The sequence below is a fragment of the Scyliorhinus torazame genome, chromosome 10 (assembly GCF_047496885.1).
Source record: "Scyliorhinus torazame isolate Kashiwa2021f chromosome 10, sScyTor2.1, whole genome shotgun sequence".
Taxonomy (NCBI): domain Eukaryota; kingdom Metazoa; phylum Chordata; class Chondrichthyes; order Carcharhiniformes; family Scyliorhinidae; genus Scyliorhinus; species Scyliorhinus torazame.
This window is the reverse complement of record NC_092716.1, coordinates 244,025,788-244,041,957: the sequence shown is the minus strand read 5'-3', so window position 1 is coordinate 244,041,957 and position 16,170 is coordinate 244,025,788. Positions and strand designations below refer to the sequence as shown.

Genomic DNA, 16,170 nt, shown 5'->3' with positions numbered 1-16,170 from the left:
TACATTTGTTTAACCTTCTCAACTAAATTAATTCTGACAATCTTGACAGGTTTTCCTTTAAGATGCTCAATTTCTGTTGTTATTTTTAATAACTGACAATTGATGGGTAATGTACATTTACTCCAAAATCTATGGTTCCAGTCAGGCCATTGTACTTCTTGAATCTATAATATAATTCTGAATTTATCTTTCTGGTAAATTAAAAAAATACTTTCCATAATGGAAGGCAAGGCCACCATTTATCGCTCATCCCTAATGGCCCTCATGAAGATGCCGTTGAGCCACCCTCTTCAACTGCTGCAATTCATGTGAAGCTCCACTCACAGTGCTGTTGAAGAGGGAGTCCCAGGATTTTAGCCCAGCAGTGATCGAGGAATAGCATCATATTTCAAGTCAGCATAGTTTAAGTTGTAGAGTGGAACGCATGCATTTCTCCCTTGATCTTTTGGCAGTTAGTTATAAGTTTGAGGTTCTACCAAAGGGAGCCTTGGTGAGGTGTTGCTGCACATCTTTTAGACAGTACACTCTGCAGTCATGGTATGCCGGTTCTGGAAGGAATAAATGTTTACGAGGTGCATGGTTCTGGATAGTGTTGAACCTCTTCAGTGTTGTCACAGCTATACTCTTACATGCAAGAGGAGAGTATTCCATCACACTGACTTGTGCCTTGTGGATGGTGGATAGGATTTGGGGCAGTCAGGTGGTGCGTCACTCACCACAGCATACCCAGCCATTGACCTGTTCTTGTAACCACAGTAAGTGTGCTTGGTTCAGTTATGTTTCTAGTCAATTGTGCCTGTCAGGATGTTTACTGTGGGGGAAATTCTGTGCTGGTATTGCCATTGAATTGTCAGAGGTGGTGAGATTTTCATTGGAGATGACAAGTTGCTTGAATGTTGCATAGCACAAATGTTACTTGCCATTTAGCAGCCAAGCATGCTTATCCTACATCACTGCTTTAAGCTCTTTGGTTAATCCCATCTTCAATAAAAAGTTTATTCCATTTAAAAATTAAACATCAATTTACCTTGTTGATTAGATAGGGGATGAACGAAGATGCCTCATTATCAGTTAAATGATAATCTTCTTTGCTCAGCACTGTAAATATTAGTTTTAAGTATTCCAGGACTTTCATCAGTACAGTTGTGTTGGTGTCAAAAAACCGTAGGGTCAACCACTTCAAAATAAGATCCAGGCAACCAACGACCCCCTCTGTTTCACTTTCCAAGTGCTAAGGGAAAATAAAGTGCAATTTTATCCAATAGTTATGATCAGGAGATCTTATTACCTGGTCTCTTCCAAGCTGCATGAAACATTTCACACACGTAATGCTCAATCCCCAAAATAGTTTCTTCTCCAAAGTAGTTTACTGCCTCCTGAAACCTCCTACTACTATTCAGCTATAAGTTTGCACAAGTTAATTTAAGGTTTTTCCATCGGAAGAAAAGTAAATACTCAATATAAGTTTTCAAATCCAGTACAACATAAACAAGTAAAAAAAAACACTTTAAAACAATGTTGAACTATCGAGCCAGAATCTACTGTAAAATTGAGGCAAAGGGCACTTTCCATGCAGAAATGAACAGATTTCAGGTGGGCACAGTGAAGTGAGAAGATCCAGAAGCCTCATTCCACAATGCACAAAAAATGATCCGGTATAGTTACCCAGTCAAACGGAGCAGCATAAAGTTGCTTGAATGCCAGATATAAACAAAGCACCAAAGTACAGGTATGTTCATTTCATTCGAAGTACCCTTTTGACAGCATGATGATACTGATCACTGTCATACTAACACTGGCAATAAAAATCAACCTTTACATCAGTTTAATTGGGGTTAGCGATTTTTTTTTTTTTTTAAAAAGGTACTTTTTTCTTCATCTGTTTTCTCTTCGTCCAATCCTTCTTCTTTGACCACTTTATGTATCTGATTTGATATCATATGCATCGGATTTGATATCAAAGTTTCAATTCCAGGGCAGCACGGTGGTGCAGTGGTTCGCACTGCTGCCTCACGGCACCGAGGTCCCAGGTTCGATCCTGGCTCGAAATAACTGTGTGGAGTTTGCACATTCTCCCCGTGTTTGCGTGGGGTTTTGCCCCAACCTAAAAACGTGCAGGATAGGTGGATTGGCTACGCTAAATTGCAAAAAAAAATTTTGTTTTAATGAATTGGGTACTGTATAAAAAAAATTAAAAAAAATAAAAAAAATTTATTTTTATTTTATTTTTTTTAAAAAGGTGCAATTCCATCTTTAGTCAATGTCATTGCAGTACGGGAGGCCATCTGACCCATCAAGTTGTGCCAGCTCTCCGTAGGGGAATCCAGGCAGTTCTAATTCTCTGCTTTATTCCAGAGAGTTGAAGTTTATCTCCCTCAAGTGGTCATCCAATTTCCTTAGAAACTATTGATAGTCTCTGCTGTTACTAGGAATTTCCTTTCACCTGTGTTTTTATTTAAGGTTTTCATATAATATCAATAACAAAATGAGAAAGAAAAAAGAACCCAACAGGGTTAAGTACAAAACACAATCTAAAAAAGCAACCCCCCCCCAAACCCCTCCCCCCGTACATAAATAATAAATTAACATTAACACCCCGACTTAACACAACAGGTGTATACACCCCCTCAGACCCTCCAGTGTAAATAACAAACAAAAATAAAGTGAACCCCTGTGTAAACAACAAACAAAAATAAAGTAAGGCATGCCCAGAACATATGGGTGTGATTTGCTGGGCTCCCTGAGCACGTCACACACCTGTCCTCACCCCCAAAGCACCGGCTCATCCTTGATCCGGTCATGTGTGCCCTGTGAAGCACCTTAAACTGTATGAGGCTGAGCCTCGCGCACGAAGAGGAAAAATTCACCCTCCCGAGGGAATCTGCCCACGTCCCCTCTTCGAACTCCTCTCCCAACTCCTCCTCCCACTTACCTTTCAACGCCACCACCAAGGCCTCCTCCTCCTCCTGCATCACCTGGTAAGTTTCCGAGATCTTCCCCACTCCCACGCACACCCCCGAGAGGCTGTACGGTGTGTGGCAGTAGCCGCGGGAATTCCACCACCTGCCGTCTGGCAAACGCCCTTACCTGCAAGTACCTGAAGGTGTTCCCGGGGGGGGGGGGGGGGGGGGGGCGTACTTCTCCAGCTCACCCAAGCTCGCGAACTTCCCATCCACAAACAGGTCCCCCAACTTTCGTATCCCTGCCCTGTGCCACCCCGAAAACCCTCCACCTGTTCTTCCTGGGGCGAACCGATGGTTCCCCTGTAATGGGGTCCACGCCGAGGCCCCAACTTCCCCCCTATGCCGCCTCCACTGCCCCCAAATTATGAGGGCCGCCAGCATCCGGCTTGCCTTTTCCCCATACTCTTAGACCGTCCACTGGGCCTTCCTCCACTGCACCTCCGCCTTCCTGGTAGTCACCAGGTCGAATTCGGCCTGGAGGCTGCGCCTCTTCCTCAACAATCCTTCCTCTGGCTCTTCCGCATACCTCCTGTCTACCCTCACCATCTCCCCCACCCCCCCCGCTCCTTGTGGGCCCTAATGGAGATCAGCTCTCCCCTCACCACCGCCTTCAGTGCCTCCCATACCATCCCCACTCGGACCTCCCCGTTGTCGTTGGTCTCCAAGTACCCCTCTATATTTCCTCGGACCCGCTCGCTCACCTCCTCGTCCGCCAACAGCCCCACCTCCAAGCGCCACAGCGGGCGCTGGTCCCTCTCCTCCCCATCTCCAAGTCCACCCAATGCGGGGCGTGGTCCGAAATGGCTATTGCCGAATACTCGGTATCCTCTACTCTCGCTATCAGTGCCCTACTCAAAATGAAAAAGTCGATTCGAGAATAAGCCTTATGGACATGTGAGAAGAATGAAAATTCCCTAGCCCCCGGCCTTGCAAATCGCCAAGGGTCCACCTCTCCCATTTGGTCCATAAATCCCCGCAACACTCTAGCCGCCGCCGGCTTCCTACCCGTCCTAGACCTGGAGCGATCCAGTGCCGGATCCAACACCGTGTTAAAGTCTCCCCCCATTATCAGGTCCCCCACTACCAAGTCTGGGATCCGACCCAACATACGCCGCATAAAACCCGCATCGTCCCAGTTCGGAGCATACACATTGACCAGTACCACCCTCTCTCCCTGCAACTTACCATTATGTACCTACCGCCATTATCTGCCACAATGCTCGACGCCTCGAAAGGCACCTTCTTTCCCACCAAGATCGCCACTCCTCGATTTTTAGCATCTAGCCCCGAGTGAAACACCTGACCTACCCACCCTTTCCTCAGTCTTACCTGGTCTGCCACCTTCAGGTGTGTCTCCTGGAGCATAACCACACCCGCCTTAAGCCCCTTCAGGTGCGCGAACACGCGGGCCCGCTTAACCGGCTCATTCAGTCCCCTTACATTCCAGGTTATCAGCCGGATCAGGGGGCTACCCGCCCCCCTCCCCCGCCGACTAGCCATGACCCCTCCTCGGCCAGCCACGCGCCCGCACCCGGCCCGTTCCCCACAGCGGCTTGCCCCCGTCTCAACCCCCCCCACTCGCTCCAGCTCCTCCTTGACCTTAGCAGCAGCAACTTTATTCCCCCCCACCCACGCCCCCCCCCCCCCTCCCCCGGCTAGGACCCAGCCTAGCTGGTTTACTCCCCCCATTGCACTTCCGCAAGTCAGCTGACTCCTGCTGACCCCGGCCATTCCCGCCTCCTTCGACTCCTCCCATTGTGTGGCACACCCTCCTCTCCTGCTCCCCATCGACAGGCTCTCCCCCTCCCCCCTCCATTCTAAGTGCGGGAAACAATCCTCGCTTCCCCGCCCCCCAGTCTTCGGCGCGGGAAAAAAGCCCGCGCTCTCCACCTACCAGGCCCCGCCACCAACCAAAACAGTGCCCAACCCGCCCCATCCACCCTCCCCAACCCGAAAGAGAAAAACACAGAAAAAGAAACCCAAAACAATGCAATGGGTTCACCACCACTTTTTTAGTCGCTCCGCTCCCAGTTAAAGCCATATACTGACGGGGAGCTTTTATTAACTCCTTCCCACACCGGGAAACGTCGAAAAAGTGCCCCTGGGGGCCCTGAAAAGAGCCCAAAAGTCCATTTTTGCGGGAGCCGCCGAATGTGCGACTTAGCTCCGCATAGCCGCAACCGGAAGTATCGAGAGGGAATCCTTTTGGCAGTGTTCGCTTCACCAATCTGCCCCAAAAAGTCTGTGAAAACTCCTGAAAAAGGTCTGAGTGTAAGTTCCAGACGGGAGCTGCCAAATGCGCGACCTACTCCTCCATGGTCGCCACCAGTAGCCTCGTCCCCACTTCTTCAATGGCCTTGGTAGATCTCTTCACAGTCGTTCCCTCTGCTGTTAGAATTAACCTTTATTAGAGGCCCTCAAGTCAGGTTGCAGCTTCAAGTTTGCCCTTCCCCCGCCTGCATGCTGGAAGAGGCTCCTCTCTCCCCTGCAGTTACAGACAAATCTTTTACTGTTTCTGCCGGGTCTGGTAACCAAAAGACATAACATTCCTGGGGGACACTGTCAGGGGAATGTTAGTCTTCTTCCCACACCGGGAAATGTCAAACAAATGCCGTGGGGGCCCTGTAAAAGAGCCCAAAAGTCCATTCCAAGCGGGAGCTACCGAATATGTGACCTAGCTCTGCATAGCCGCACCCGGACGTCCTTTCACCTTTGTTTTGAACAAAGTGGGAGAGAAATTAAACTTTTGAATTCTGACATAAAACTTCCTGGTCCAGACTGCACTCTGTATTAACAATCCTTCAATGTGATGAGTAGGGAGACAGACCTCCTCAAGCAACAAAAACTTCTGAAATTTTTGATGGGTTATTTGTACTGCAATTGCTAAAGGTATTACCAATAACTCATCAAATGTCAGAAAGTACAAACCCAGCCAGGGAAATCAATTGTCAGAAGAGTTACCAATAATGACTGTCCTGCTACAATGACTTTTGACATTTTACCAGATGGTTTTGTTCAAGATGATCAAGTCTACTTAAACAGTGAAAACAAGCAAAAAAATATAGTCCCAATTATAACCAAACCAATAAGCTCTATTTTCATGGAACCGACACACATCCAATCATTCTGACAGGCCAACTCCCAGATCTCTAATCATCAAAAAATAATCCCACATCCTCAAAACAGTTTCTACAGCTGTCAACAAAGCTTTGGAATAGCCTGTGAAACCCTAAAAATATTCTAAAAAGCCATGAAGTCGTTTTGGAGAACTAGTGAAGTCAGTATAAGTAGCATTCATGAATCTTTAATTAAATTTGAACACCTACTAGAAAGAGGAAAAAGTGGGAGTGTGCAAAAGCTGTATTTCTGAAAGAACCACCGACAAAATAATTTGAAGGATTCTGAAATTTCATTAGCATTCCCACACATTTGAAAATCTGAAATGGAGCAAAGGTGAGCTAAAAATGATGAATCTAGTTCAGGCTGATTGAATGGTGGTATTACTGGGTTATGGGGGTAGGGTGGAGGCGTGGGCTTAAGTAGGGTGCTCTTTCCAAGGGTCGGTGCAGACTTGATGGGTCGAATGGCTTCCTTCTGCACTGTAAATTCAATGGTTTTATGGAATGATATCTATACATAGAAACATAGGAGTAGGCCATTTGGCCCTTTCTGCTTGCTCCAACATGATCCTCTACCTCAGCGCCATGCCCCTCAACACCTATGGAGTCTAGAAACCAAATTCCTCCTTAAATATATTTAGTAATTTGGCCTCAATAGCTTTCGGCGGTAGAAAATTCAATAGATCCACCACCCTCTGCAATCCTATATTCTAGACCCTCCTGCCAGAGGCAAAGTATATACTGCTCAGATTTAACATATTTAAAATGAGTATGTGCAGGTACAAAAGCATTATTACTATACTAGAAACTTCCACCCTTAACATTTGGAGTTAGTCGATCGGCAATTCCAGCGACTCCTTGGAAATAACAAAATAATGTTCTTCACTAGCTTGCAATTAACCCACAATTCAGATACTTTTCAATACAGAACAGAAATTGACATTTACTATTGAAATCAAATTTGCCAAAACGCACCATTTAAAAAAAAGCTGAGTGTGATAAAGTGAAGTTTTGTATATGAATAGATCAAATAAAAATCAACCTCAGGACAGAAATGTAGTAGTAAACTTGATGGAGCAATCTGGAAAATTACTCCCCCCTTCCTTAAAGCAGTTTACCTCCAGCAAAGCTGTTAAAGCTTTAATGTGATGATGAAAATCTGGATGAAACATCTCATCTTGCACCCACTTGGCTACACAGCTAGACATTTGAGTTTTCAGTTGCTCTGTATACTCATCGCGTGGTGTTGTAAAGTTCCATTTCAACACCTAATATAAACACAAGCACACATTTAATCAGTAATATGAGATTTCATTGTATATATATATATATATATAATATCTCAAAGCACGATTTTATACCTGATGCAAAAGATTTCCATATCATCATTCTAAAAAGCTGATTCTATTCAAAATACAGGCTGAACTGTTATCCAAAAGTTATTTTAAATTAAGGGACAAAGGTGGCTCAAAATCTCACCTTTAAAGTTCTCTCATCCTTTACTCTTTGCTCTTTTGCATTGGGAATAATTATGAAGATTGGTCCTGATTTATCCTCATCATCCTTAAGATTTGGCTTACTTAGCACTTTCTTACCAATTCCAGGCTGGAAAAGTAAAGATTATTTCACAATAAAAACCATGATATTCATTGACGTTTGCAAATACAAAACAATTTGAACATTACACAGTACAATATTAGGAATCAGACTGTTGCTCAAAGGGTCATCGTGCTTGACTGTCCCAGCTCCAGCAGCGAAATGTAAAAGGAGCAGAGGGAAGGAGGACATTTCTCTCTCTCACAACCCACCCCACCCTTTTGTTTTATTGCACTAGCTGCCATAAATGAGGTGCGTTTAATAGTGCCATTGAAAGGAAGGTTTCTGAGCAAGTGAACGTGATGTGGGGTTCAGACATCGGTGAGAGGGTGTGGAGTTAGTTGGGCTAGAGAGGGGTCAGGGCTGGTCAAGTCAGGATGGGGAAATCCTGTGCAGGTAGGGCTCGGTCTAGGTCTTAAAATTATTTACGCTAAATTAAGTGCCTTTTTTTACCTTCTAACTCTTTCAGAGTTACTAGGAATGTAAAACTGGCATAATCATCTGAAGTTAGCGATGTAAATCACTTGTTGGATGGTTCATGGTAGAGCGCAATTGTCATGGGGAACTTAGCCCTTCTAGCCAATTGCCGGATAAACCCTTAGCTGGGAACTTTCAAGAGGGAAGTAAGCCAATAAGCAAAATTATTTCAGATATCAGGTACTAGAATCATAGAATTCCTACAGTGCAAAAGGAGGCCATTCTGCCCCATCAAGTCTGCACCAACCCTCTGAAAGAACACCCCACCAAGGCCCACTCCTGCCCAATTCCCCTAACCCCACCTAACCTGCATATCTCTGGACACTAATGAGCAATTTAGCATGGTCAATCCACCCAAGCTGCACATCTTTGGACTATGGGTGCGAAACCGGTGCATCCGGAGGAAACCCATGCAGACAGGGGAAGTGTAAACTCCACACAGTAACCCAAGGCTGGAATTGAACCCGGGTCACTGAGGCTGCAGTGCTGATTACTGTGCCACCATGACGCCCCAGTTAGCAAGATAAGATCACAAGATACAGGAGACGTGGGCCACTCGGCCGATCAGGTCTGCTCCACCACTCAATGACATCTTGGCTGATCTGATATAATCTTCAACTCCACTTTTCAGCCTTATCCCCATAACCCTAGATTCCCTCACTGAATAAAAATCTGTCCATCTCAGCCTTGAACATGCTTAACAACCCAGCCTCTACAGGCCTCTGTGGTAAAAGAGTTCCACAAGTTAACTACTCTCAGAAGAAATTCCTCCTCATCTCGGTCTTAAATGGGTGACCCCTTACTCTTTGATTATGCCCTCTGGGCCTAGACTCTCCCACAAGAGAAAAAATCCTCACAGCATCTACCCGGTAAAGCCCCCAAGAATCCTATATGTCTCATTAAGGTCACCTTTCTTCTAAACTCCAATGAGTACAGCCCCAATCTACTCAACCTCTCCTCATAAGAAAATTCCTCCGTACCCAGAATCAACCTAGTACATAGAACATAGAACATAGAACAATACAGCGCAGTACAGGCCCTTCGGCCCACGATGTTGCACCGAAACAAAAGCCATCTAACCTACACTATGCCATTATCATCCATATGTTTATCCAATAAACTTTTAAATGCCCTCAATGTTGGCGAGTTCACTACTGTAGCAGGTAGGGCATTCCACGGCCTCACTACTCTTTGCGTAAAGAACCTACCTCTGACCTCTGTCCTATATCTATTACCCCTCAGTTTAAAGTTATGTCCCCTCGTGCCAGCCATATCCATCCGCGGGAGAAGGCTCTCACTGTCCACCCTATCCAACCCCCTGATCATTTTGTATGCCTCTATTAAGTCTCCTCTTAACCTTCTTCTCTCCAACGAAAACAACCTCAAGTCAGTCAGCCTTTCCTCATAAGATTTTCCCTCCATACCAGGCAACATCCTGGTAAATCTCCTCTGCACCCGCTCCAAAGCCTCCACGTCCTTCCTATAATGCGGTGACCAGAACTGTACGCAATACTCCAAATGCGGCCGGACCAGAGTTCTGTACAGCTGCAACATGACCTCCCGACTCCGGAACTCAATCCCTCTACCAATAAAGGCCAACACTCCATAGGCCTTCTTCACAACCCTATCAACCTGGGTGGCAACTTTCAGGGATCTATGTACATGGACACCTAGATCCCTCTGCTCAGCCACACTTTCAAGAACTTTACCATTAGCCAAATATTCCGCATTCCTGTTATTCCTTCCGAAGTGAATCACCTCACACTTCTCTACATTAAACTCCATTTGCCACCTCTCAGCCCAGCTCTGCAGCTTATCTATATCCCTCTGTAACCTGCTACATCCTTCCACACTATCGACAACACCACCGACTTTAGTATCATCTGCAAATTTACTCACCCACCCTTCTGTGCCTTCCTCTAGGTCATTGATAAAAATGACAAACAGCAACGGCCCCAGAACAGATCCTTGTGGTACTCCACTTGTGACTGTACTCCATTGAGGACTATAGTAGACCTTCTCTCGACTGCCTCCAATGTCAATATATCCTTCCTTGACCAGCGCCCGTTGTGGCGCCTCAATGTGGGTCTGTTGGCAGATGAGGTGGTGTGTGGGCGGATCCGGGGGTATATTCAAAGATACATGGAGGCCAATGACAATGGGGAGGTGCAGGTGGGGGTAGTCTGGGAGGCTCTGAAGGCAGTGGTTAGGGGAGAGCTCATTTCCATTAGGGCCCATAGGGAGAAGAGAGAGTGGAGGGAGAGGGAGAGATTGGTGGGGGGAGACATTATGGGTGGACAGGAGCTATGCAGAGGCCCCTGAGGAGGGGCTGCTGAGAGAGCGACAAAATCTCCAAACGGAATTTGATCTATTGACCATAGGAAACGCAGAGGCACAGTGGAGGAAAATGCAGGGGGCGGTATACGAGTATGGGTAGAAAGCGAGCCGGATGCTGGCATATCAGCTTCGTAAGAGGGAGGCAGCGAGGGAGATTGATGGAATTAGAGATAGACGGGGGAATACTGTGCGGAGTGCGGTGAGAATAAACGAGGTATTTAGGGACTACTATGGGGATCTGTATAGGTCTGTGCCCCCGGAGTGGTGGGGGGGGGGGGGGGGGGGAGAGATGTGGCGATTCTTGGACCAAAGGAGGTTCCAGAAGGTGGGGGAGGAGCAGGTGGCTGGTTTGGCGGCGCCGATTGGGCTGGAGGAGCTGGTTAAAGGATTGGAGAGCATGCAGGCGGGAAGGCCCCGGGATCAGACAGGTTCCCAGTTGAATTTTACAGAAAGTATGTGGATCTGCTGGGCCCGTTGCTGGTGAGGACTTTTAATGAGGCGAGGGAGGAGGGGACCCTGCCCCCAACAATGTCCCGGGTACTGACCTCGTTGATTTTGAAGCGGAATAAGGATCCATTGCAATGTGGATCGTATAGGCAGATATTGCTCCTCAATGTAGACGCTAAGTTGTTGGTGAAGGTGCTGGCTACGAGGATTGAGGACTGTGTCCCGGGGGTGATCCATGAGGACCAGACGGGGTTTGTGAAGGGCAGGCAGTTAAACACGAATGTGCGGAGGCTCTTAAATGTGATCATGATGCCCTCGGTGGAGGGGGAAGTGGAGGTAGTGGCGGCTATGGACGCGGAGAAGGCCTTTGATCAGGTAGAGTGGGAGTATCTCTAGAAAGTGCTTGGGAGGTTTGGGTTCGGGGAAGGGTTCATAAGATGGGTCAGGCTGTTATATAGGGTCCCAGTGGCGAGTGCAGCTATGAACCGGCAGAGGTCAGAGCACTTTGGGTTGTACCGCGGGACGAGGCAAGGGTGTCCCTTATCCCCCTTGTTGTTTGCACTGGCAATTGAGCCGCTGGCCATGGCACTGAGGGAGTCTAGGAACTGGAGGGGTTGGTCGGGGGGGCGGGGACGACACCGGGTGTCGTTATGCTGATGACCTGTTGTTATATGTTGCAGACCCAGTGGAGAGGATGGCGGAGGTTATGCGGATCCTTAGGGAGTTTGGGGACATCTCGGGCTATAAGCTCAACGTGGGGAAGAGTGAGCTCTTTGTGGTGCATGTGGGGGAGCAGCGAAAGGGGATAGACGAGCTACCGCTGAAGAGGGCGGAGAGGAGCTTCTGATACCTGGGGATCCAGGTAGCTGGGAGCTGGGGGGCCCTGCACAAGCTCAATTTGACACGGTTGGTGGAACAGATGGAGGAGGACTTCAAGAGATGGGATATGCTGCCACTCTCCCTGGCGGGTAGGGTGCAGTCGGTCAAGGTGACAGTCCTCCCGAGATTCCTGTTTGTGTTCCAGTGCCTGCCCATCCTAATACCCAAGGCTTTTTTAAAACGGGTAAGCAGGAGTATAATGGGATTCATATGGGCGAATAAGACCCTGAGGGTGAAGAGGGTGTTTTTGAAGAGTAGCAGGGACGGGGGAAGGTTTTATTGGGCAGCTAATGAGGCGATGATCCGCAAGTGGGTAATGGAGAGAGAGGGGGATGCGTGGAAGAGGCTAGAGGCGGCGTCTTGTGTGGGTACGAGTCTGGGGGCGCTGGTGGCAGCGACTCTGAAGATCTGGGGGCAATGGAGGCGACATAGGGGCCTCGGTCTGGTCCCCGATGCGAGAGAACCACAGGTTCCTTCCGGGTAGGATGGATGGGGGTTTCTGAGCTGGCAGCGGGCTGGGATTAAAAGAATGGGGGACCTATTCATCGATGGGACTTTTGCGAGCCTTGGGGCGCTAGGAGAGAAATTTGGGTTACCTCCCGGGAATGCTTTTAGGTACATGCAAGTGAGGGCATTTGTGAAACGGCATGCGAGGAAATTTCCACTGCTCCCAGCACGAAGGATTCAGAACAGGGTGATTTTGGGTGTATGGGTCGGAGAAGGCAAGGTCTCGGTGATCTATCGGGAACTGCAGGAGGCGGTGGAGGCGTTAAAGGGTAAGTGGGAGTAGGAGCTGGATGAAGATCTGTGGGCTGATGCCCTGAGTAGGGTTAATTCTTCCTCCTCTTGTGCCAGGCTCAGCCTAATACAGTTCAAAGTTGTCCAGAGGGCGCATATGACAGGGGCGAGGATGAGTAGGTTTATTTGGGGGTGGAAGACAGGTGTGGGAGGTTTTCAGGGAGCCCAGCAAATCACACCCACATGTTCTGGACATGACCGGCGCTGGAGGGTTCTGGAGGGGCTTTGTGAGGACTATGTCCAAAGTGGTGAACACCCGGGTCAAGCCGAGCTAGGGGATAGCATTTTTGGGGTAGCGGACGAGCCGGGAGTGCAGGAGCCGAAAGAGGCTGGTGATCTGGCCTTTGCATCCCTGGTAGCCCGGCGGAGGATCCTACTGATGTGGAGGGATGCGAAGCCCCCCAAGCGTGGAGGCTTGGATTAACGATATGGCAGGGTTCATCAAGCTGGAAAGGATAAAGTTTGCCTTGCGAGGGTCTGTGCAGGGGTCCTCCAGGCGGTGGCAACCGTTCCTAGGCTTTCTCGCGGAACGTTAGGTGGAGGTCAACAGCAGCAGCAACCGGGCGGGGGCATTTTGTTTTTCGGTTTTGTTTAGGTTAGAGTGGGGCGTTTTCCTTACTGGCGTGTTTATTTGTTAAGTGGGGGTTATTGTATTTCGTTGGAAATCTCATGTATAATTTTTGCTTGTTTTGTGCTTTATTTTTTTTCTGGTTGGAGTGGTTGGACTGGTTGAAAATTTGAAATATATATTTTTTTAAATATATATATCCTTCCTTAAAAAAGGTATCTGAAATTGTTCACAGTATTTCAGGTGTGGTCTAACAAGTGCCTTGTACAGTTTTAGCAGGTTTCTCCTTGAAATATAGGCCAACATTTCTTTTGCCTTCCCAATTTACCTGAACTTGCATACTAGCTTTGTGATTATTGCACGAGGACCCCAAAATATCTGTGCTGCTGCTGCATGCAGTATTCCTCCATTTAAATAATATTCAGCTCTTTTATTCTTCCTATTAAAGTGCATAACTTCACATTACATCTGACAAGTTTTTGCCCACTCATTTTACCTGGCTTTTTTCCCCCTGTAGACTATCAAGTCATCCTCACCATTTGCCTTCCCACCATTATAAATAACTGACCCCAGAATAGATACCTGTGGCACTCCACTAGTTAGATTGCATCCTGAAACTGCCCCTCTTATCCCAACTCTGTCTTCTATTTGTCTGCCACTCCTCTACTCATGCTAATATACAATCCCTAACATCATGGGCTCTTATTAAGTAGCCTTGTGTGGTACCCTTATCGCAGGGCTTTTCGAAGTGTGGGTTGTGAACACGGAGCGATTGGTCGCAGCGCTCCCACGTTGGTCCGGATAGTAGGAAAAGTGCCAATTGGCTGCTACGGGCATTTTTATTGATGATGGTGCCATGCCATCTTTTAAATGAGAAGGAAATGAGGTAGTGTGCAGTCATAAGCAGTAGCAGTGAGCTGGTCACACACCCTGCAAGTACACTGGACGTCAAACGCCCTGTATATACGTGCTTTCGCTGCTAAATGATGGAGAGCTTCTTCCATTTTCTAGCTACTGGCAAGGCAAGAGGACTGTGAAGACAAATAGTTTTCTTCCAGGAAAGAGACAGCCAGAAACACAGATAGGCACAGTACCTACTGACCAGGATCTCTACTTCTGAATCTGCTGGACCACTGCTCAGGAGAGTGTCCACGGCAGGACAAAGCAGTGCTACTCTGTACAGAGCTCCAGTGCCTCTCTAACAGTCTGCACAAAGAAGAAACTATCTCGGGAACAAAGCAGCATAAAAATGATTTCTTACGGTATGGTTTTGTCAATTGTGCCAATGCAAAGGACACAAAGCCCATGCGTTTTATATGCAGGGAAGTACTTGCAAATAAGAGACGGATCAGGCTTTGAAAAATTGCTTTTGAGGTTGAGACGCCAGAGTCAGTTATTAACTTACAGATGACTCCAAATGAAAAGCACATTCAAAACTTGCCAAAAGCCTACAAGGCTGTCAGCATTCTGGGTTAGCTTTGCCAGGAGCATCCACTGCTGAATAAAACAAGCATTTTATTGCTATTATCCTTCATGACAACCCACATGTGCGAGGTTGGATTTTCTGTTCCCACAAAGGTGAAGACGGCACGATGGGACTGTCTGAAGTCTGCGCCTTCTATGCGCATTGCCCTCTCTTCTCCTGTGAACCTGATTGGGCTGAGACCGCAAAGACCAAGCAGGCTTCCCTTTTGCATTAAAGGAAAGCAAACATGGCAGGTGTCGCGAAGGTCAGCCGATTAGAAAAAAAGTCTGAAAACACTGCCTTATCAAACTCTTTTTGGAAATCCAAATATATTATATGTACTGGTTCCCCTATATCTATCCTGCTCATTACTACCTCAAAGCCTTCTGATAAACCTGTCAGGCAGCATTCCCCCTCATGAACCTATAAGACCATAAGACATAGGAGCAGAATTAGGCCACTCAGCCCATCATGTCCACTCCGCCATTCAATCATGGCTGATATTTTTATCAACCCCACTCTCCTGCCTTCTCCCCATAACCCCCGATCCCCTTATTAATCAAGAACCTATCTATCTCGGTCTTAAAAGACACTGTGATTTGGCCTCCACAGCCTTCTGTGGAAAAGAGTTCCACAGATTCACCACCCTCTGGCTGAAGAACTTCCTCCTCATCTCTGTTTTGAAGGACGGCCCTTTAGTCGGAGATTGTATCCTCTGGTTCTAGTTTTTCCTACAAGTGGAAACATCCTCTCCACGTCCACTCTATCCAGGCCACGTCGTATCCTGTAAGTTTCAATAAGATCCCCCATCATCCTTCTAAACTCCAACGAGTACAGACCCAGAGACCTCAACCGTTCCTCATACGACAAGCTCTTCATTCCAGGGATCATTCTTGTGACTCTCTTCTGGACTCTTTCAAAGGCAAGCACATCCTTTCTTAGATACGGGGCCCAAATCTGCTCACAATACTCCAAATGGAGTCTGACCAGACCCTTGTATAGCCTCAGAAATATGTCCCTGGTCTTGTATTCTAGCCCTCTCAACATGAATGCTAACTCTGCTTGCTATTTATGCATTTCTAAATGCTTTGCTATTACATTCTTTATAATGGATTTTCCCAATGACAGAAGTTAAGCTAACTGGCCTATAGTTACTGTTTTTTATCTCCCTCCTTTTAGATATTACATTGGTAGTTTTCAATCCTCTGGGCCTTTTCCAGAATTTAAAGGATTCTTGGAAGATTACTACCAGTGCATCCACTATCTCTGCAGCTACGTCCTTTAATATCCTGGAATGCAACCAATCAAGTTCAGGGGACTTATCGACTTTAACCCCTTTAATTTTCCTAGTAGCTTTTCCTTAGCGATTGTTATTGTATTTATTTCCTCCTACCCTTCTGCCTGATGATTATTTATTTTTGGAATATGGTCTTCCACAGTGAAGACTGACGCAAAGTATTTGTTTATTTCTGCCATTTCCTGGTTCCCCTTTATTATTTCCCCAATCTCATAAGGGGCCTA

The 16,170-nt window shown here is 47.0% G+C and overlaps 1 protein-coding gene across 4 annotated transcripts in view; it reads right to left on the bottom strand.

Annotated features, from left to right (window-relative positions):
- ckap5 (cytoskeleton associated protein 5) overlaps positions 1–16,170 on the bottom strand; it is a 188,275-nt gene that overhangs the window by 57,981 nt on the left and 114,124 nt on the right. For all 4 annotated transcript variants that reach the window (XM_072466631.1, XM_072466633.1, XM_072466634.1 and 1 more), the window contains exons 28-30: positions 7,562–7,687; positions 7,201–7,350; positions 1,028–1,231 (exon numbers count right to left, since the gene is read on the bottom strand). In XM_072466631.1, the coding sequence (XP_072322732.1) occupies positions 1,028–1,231; positions 7,201–7,350; positions 7,562–7,687 (480 nt within the window). The remainder of the gene's footprint in view (positions 1–1,027; positions 1,232–7,200; positions 7,351–7,561; positions 7,688–16,170) is intronic.